The sequence below is a fragment of the Aphanomyces astaci genome (genome assembly GCF_000520075.1).
Source record: "Aphanomyces astaci strain APO3 unplaced genomic scaffold supercont1.37, whole genome shotgun sequence".
In the NCBI taxonomy this organism is placed as follows: domain Eukaryota; phylum Oomycota; class Saprolegniomycetes; order Saprolegniales; family Verrucalvaceae; genus Aphanomyces; species Aphanomyces astaci.
The window spans coordinates 73014-78325 of record NW_009798300.1 but is presented as its reverse complement, the minus strand read 5'-3'; the positions used below and the strand labels follow the sequence as shown (position 1 = coordinate 78325).

Sequence of the window (5312 nt, the reverse complement as noted above, 5' to 3'; positions counted from 1 at the left end):
GCGCCTCGAGACTTCGTGGCTGAATTAGTACGTTTGTCCTTGGTCCGCTCCCCAATTGCAAGAAGACGATTTACATACCTATTATGGTCATGTTCATCGTCCTCTCGCGATGGTAAAAATTTAATATGAATGTTAGTCAATGCTACACAGGCCTGAAAGAACATATCATCTCCCGCTTCCACGCATACTTGTCGCTGGCAATAGACCACAACGTCTTGAGTCTCTGACTTTCAAATGCACCAATTAGATCCATTAAACTTAAGAAACAGTCGAATACCAGAGTGTAATAAGTACCTCAGCGGAAGGAACTTCAGCGAAGTCTAAGTCACCGGAATCCACATGAGATGGGAAGTGGTCAGGGAGCCCGCCCGGTGCATCAGTGACATCACTGATGCACCGGGGGAGCGAGGGTTGTAGCCACAATAAGCGGAGGTTCAAAGGGCGGTGATGCAAACACATCACAGAGTGGGGCAGAGCCAGGTCGGAACACCTTTGGTAGAACCGATGGTGGGTTGGGACGCTGAAGGACCCGGTTGAGCGTGGAGGGAGGCACAAAGTGGTGGGATAAAATGTGGGTGTTGGCAAAGCCATTGAGGCGATTGCCTTCATAAATAAATGGACGAGCGGCTGCCCGAGCAGCAATGCCAACCTGGTCATTACGACCACCACGATGAGTGCGGCCGTAACATTGGTTGCGTTGGCGGTCACGGCTGCGGTCGCGGTCACGGTTGTTGTCCGGCTGTTGCCCCGAGTGTTGTTCCACCCGCCATTTCCAGTACCACTAGAAGATCTTGGTTCCCATCCATGTTGGCTACTAGAGCCCTGGTTGCCACTAACCCATCGCGTTTGTGCTTCTTTTGGGAGGCAGAGCCATGCTTGTCAAAGACAGTACGGTCAAAACTAGGACACATAGTGTTGTGGGCATAGTCCGACTTGAGAGTAGGACACGCAGGAAGCGTGTGATTGGCAATGCCGCAGTGGAAGCTGGACTTGCCGGGTTGATTGACACAATGACAATGAGCATAGCTCGGGATGATAAAGGCGTTCATAACATGAACTGAGCCATCGGCTTGCGTAATTGCTTGGGGTGTGGTGTGTGTGCAGGGGCAGCAACGGCATGCGTGACGGCTGCGAGTTGGGTTCGTGTTTGAATGATGGCGGCAGAGCGGTTGTCACCCAGAGCAGACGCTCGTTGGAAGCAGTTAGTAATAATACATCGAACAGAGGCCCAAACGTCAGCGACGACGACGGAATGGTTGGCGGCGCGCGCAGTGGCCACAGAGTTGGTCACGACTTCTACAATTCCTTGTCACCAATAAAGGTGTCGGACATTGCACACAGAGTGTAGTAGTTTCAAATATGGTTGTGGTAGTCAACCCACGAGATGGCCGATGGATCCAGAGGATTGAACGACGGCGGAGTCATAGACACACAGTAGCGCTTGGCCAGGTCAATGAGTACCACGGAGAGAGTGTCAATGCAACTCTCATCGGTGACACACAGTAGCGCTTGGCCAGGTCAATGATTTCCACGGAGAGAGTGTCAATGCAACTCTCATCGGTGAACTTGAGAGTGCGCAGATAACGGGCTACCACGGTAGGGTTGTTGTCCATAGAGTTGGACACGAAACGAGTCTTGATGTGCTCAAAGAGCTCGAACGGACACGTAGTGGTCTGATTGAGGCGACGAAGGTAGCTAGAGATGGTTGAAACCGAGAATGTGTGCGCCGAAGAGCGTTGAATCGCAAGTTTCTTGGTTGCCTCACCGGCGTTGGATGGTAGTCATTTGCGTTTTGATTCCCGCGAGACGCGCATCGCGATCGGTCTCCGATAGAGTTGGACCCACAACGTATAGCTCGACTTGATCAAGCTCAAGGTACATCTTGCTGATATTGAGTGCATCGATGCGATTTCCTTGACGAACATAGTCCTGTGAAGAGTAGAACTCGGGAAGGTCGCGGGACGTGGCTTGGCACAAAAAGTCGGTTTTCCTGAGCGTGTAGGCCAGAGGTCGGAGGTCATCGAGAGGGGTGCCCACGAATGGCTACACAGAGGAAGGGAGAAACCTCATAACCTGTCAAGAGGGACGAGGAAAGGGTTAGCACGGAGGAGGAACGACGACGAAGAACACTTGTGTGGTCGAGGACAAAACCAAAAGTGATCATTAACGGACTGCTTAGCTGACCTACGATTGGGCAGGAACAGTCCGATGTCTACAGAAAAAGAAGGCCAGGTAATTCCGGACGACCGGATTTTATCCGTAAGTGACCGAAATTATTCGTCCCTCCCTGGGGAATCCGGATAACAAGGGGGACCGAACTTCGAAGAAGATCGGTCGAAGCACGGCGCGTTGCGCGAAGTAAAAATCGAAGATTACACACCGCCCCTGGTCGAGCAGGCGCGTTATAATTGGCTAAGCGTTTCCACCGCGAGGGCCGATACTGGTGTGGTTCCAGTATCGGCCCTCGCGGAGAAATGTCTTATAAATGAAATCCAAACTCAATTAACCATGATCTTCGAACACTTCGAAACTTGAAAACTCAGAAAATGCATAATAATTAGTTCTACAGGCTTTGCGTGACTGTTGCGCAAAGGGTCAACTACTACAGTAGTACTAGTATCGGTAAATACCCAGATAAAGGGAAAAACTACGTAGTACTAGTATTAATAGTACCGGTAGATCAGTAGGATGAAGTTTGTACATGTATCGGAAGTTGACAGACCTCTTTGTCCGACCAGAAGACGCATATGTCGATGTCCACTTCTTTCCACGATGAAAGCAGATGCGACAAGTCTCAGCGAAATGGAATTGAGGGATCTTATTCATGCAATGTCGTCATGATGGGGCTGAACATGGAGCATTCATCGTCACAGGTGTCATATCTGGTGACCGTCGGTGTACACTGATAGACATGGTGGACTACATATCAGCGACGTGTCACTTGGATTGTTCAACTTGTATCCACACCATTTGTAAGATCGACGCCACGAACCTCAAGTTTTCGTGTATTGCTACTACTGTAGTACATTAGTATAATATGATATGAGTTTTTTTACATAAAGGGCGTTAACGCTAACTACAGTTGGAAATTGACCGATGGGTACTAGTAGTTTATAGATGGAGGGCACCATGCGACTGGAACTAATTCCCCACGAAGGCCAATCAAAACTAGTGCATGGGTCTACGAGTACTCTATTACTTCAATATATCATCGAGATAGATTTGTGGATCACCTTGATCAATGATATTCGTACAATTCCCTAATTAAAACAGTTCTCCTGTTGTTTATCTCAGAACACACTGCAATATGAGTGTTTATATGGAACTTTGTATGGTCAGACCACCTCACCTCTTAGTAGGCGTTATGTGGTTAGCGATAGCTAACCACTAGCGATGCAGTTAACCCCGGAGATTTAGCATCGTATGTACCCACCGAGGGTAGGACGGAGTCCCAGGTTACGGCGAAAAGGTGTATCCGGATGTGGTATATTCATTGAAATAGTATTTCGGGTCAAAACAACAGTGAAACTTTGTTAATGAGGAAATTATTCATGATATTCCACAATCACAACTACTGTAGTGCATGGGTCTACTATACGTATACGAGTACTCTATTTTCCACATGCCGACTTCAATATCTCATCGAGATAGATTCGTTGATGCACCTTCGTCAATGATACTAGAATTCGTTTTAGGAATCTCGTTATGGGAATCCGGTTGATTGCGTTGAACGACTTGCAACGTCTGGTCTTCGCTTAAATGGTTGACACTTTACACGACATGCAACGCCTGGTCTTCCCTTCAATAGTTGACATTTTTGGCCAACTTCATTTTCCATTTTGCCCTGCGATGGTCAAAGTCCTCATCTCCCTCAGCGTGTTGGCCGCTGCCGCTACGGCTGGCTCCATCACGGAACTCCCCGAGTCTGTGACCAAGCTCATCGACTACTCCATCAACCCTTGCAACGACTTTTACCAATATGCGTGTGGTGCCTGGCACAAAGCTGCTGTGATCCCCCCAGACGAACACCAAGTCGATACGTCGTACTCCAAGATCTACAGCGAAAACGAAGCCGTGTTGACGACGATTTTGTCTGACTACAAACCCAAGCTAGGTGAGTTTTACAACTCCTGCTTGGACACGGCTACGCTATCGTCGCTGGGCCTGACTCCGCTGGAGGACTCGTTCAAAGCCATTCGGTCGGCCAACACCACGTTGGACCTCCTCATCGTGGCTGGTAAATTGGCCAAGAACGGCATCCCTGCGTTCGTGGACATCAACTCCAATTTTGACGACAACGATGCGACCAAGAACGTCCTCTTCGGTTACCGAGCCCCCCTGTCGCTGGATCGCGATTACTACACCAACCCTTCCAAGTGGAAGGCCGTCGAAGCCGACTACAAGGTGTACATTGCGTCGGTGTTGAAGCTAGCTGGCTACACTGATGAGCAAGCGGCCGCTGCTGTGCCGGTGATCATCCTTTTCGAGAAAAGTCTAGCCGGTGTTGAGGGCGACCTCAGCGAGCTCGAGGAGATGGAGCCCGTTGTGTCTCCGTATACTGCGTTGACGTTTTACCAACTGGACCAGAAGTACCCGCTGCTCATCGGCTCGTGGCTCAAGGCCAACGGCTTCAACGTACGCGACCAGTGCGGTGGGTCGAACGATTGGGTGGGGTTTTACTACTTGACCTACTTTGACAAGGCCGAAGTGTTGTTGAAGAACACAACGCTGGACAACCTCCGCACCATCGTGGAGTACAAGCTCATCCACGCCTCGTCGAACCACTTGACCCCTGAATTCCGCACGGCCAACTGGAACTTCTTCGGCAAGAAGATCGAAGGCAAAAGGGAGGAAACTTCTCGTGAAAAGTTCTGCCTGACTCAGACGAGCTCCAAATCCACCCTGGGGTATCTCTTGGGCCAGTACTTCTTAGACGCGGTGTGGTCGGCTGATACGGCCAAGACGGCCAACGACCTGGTCAAGGCCTTTGTAACGACGTCACTCCAGTGGCGTCATAGGGTTATCGACCAATCAGAACAGACGTCACTGTTGACGTCAGTTTACGACCAAGCTCGATTGGCGTGCGGCGTGCTCGGCCATGGACACCAGAAGTTCCTTCTGCAGAGCGCACGTATATATAGCATTAGATATAGTATAGTCACAGTAGTCATGCATGTAGATGTAGATAACGCCAATCAATCAGTTTTACAATTTCCTCTGCGTTATCAACTCCCTACAGTTGGTAGCACTCACGGTTGACAACAAGGACTTACTTCCAGGGGCATAGCTCGTAGGTTGTAAGGTTACTCTAT

General features: G+C 49.7%; 2 protein-coding genes across 2 annotated transcripts; one reads left to right on the top strand and one right to left on the bottom strand.

Annotated features, from left to right (window-relative positions):
* Positions 1–1045: 1045 nt before the first annotated feature.
* H257_11916 (hypothetical protein) lies at positions 1046–2913 on the bottom strand (the record flags this gene model as incomplete). The annotated part of the gene is made up of 5 exons (XM_009838995.1): positions 1046–1296; positions 1378–1440; positions 1502–1695; positions 1766–2043; positions 2902–2913. The coding sequence occupies 5 exons, from the start codon at positions 2911–2913 to the stop codon at positions 1046–1048; spliced, it is 798 nt and encodes a 265-aa protein (XP_009837297.1).
* Positions 2914–3849: 936 nt separating this feature from the next.
* On the top strand, positions 3850–5287 carry H257_11915 (hypothetical protein; the record flags this gene model as incomplete). The annotated part of the gene is made up of 2 exons (XM_009838994.1): positions 3850–5131; positions 5247–5287. 2 exons carry the CDS (start codon positions 3850–3852, stop codon positions 5285–5287), a joined length of 1323 nt encoding a protein of 440 aa, XP_009837296.1.
* Between the last annotated feature and the right edge of the window lie 25 nt (positions 5288–5312).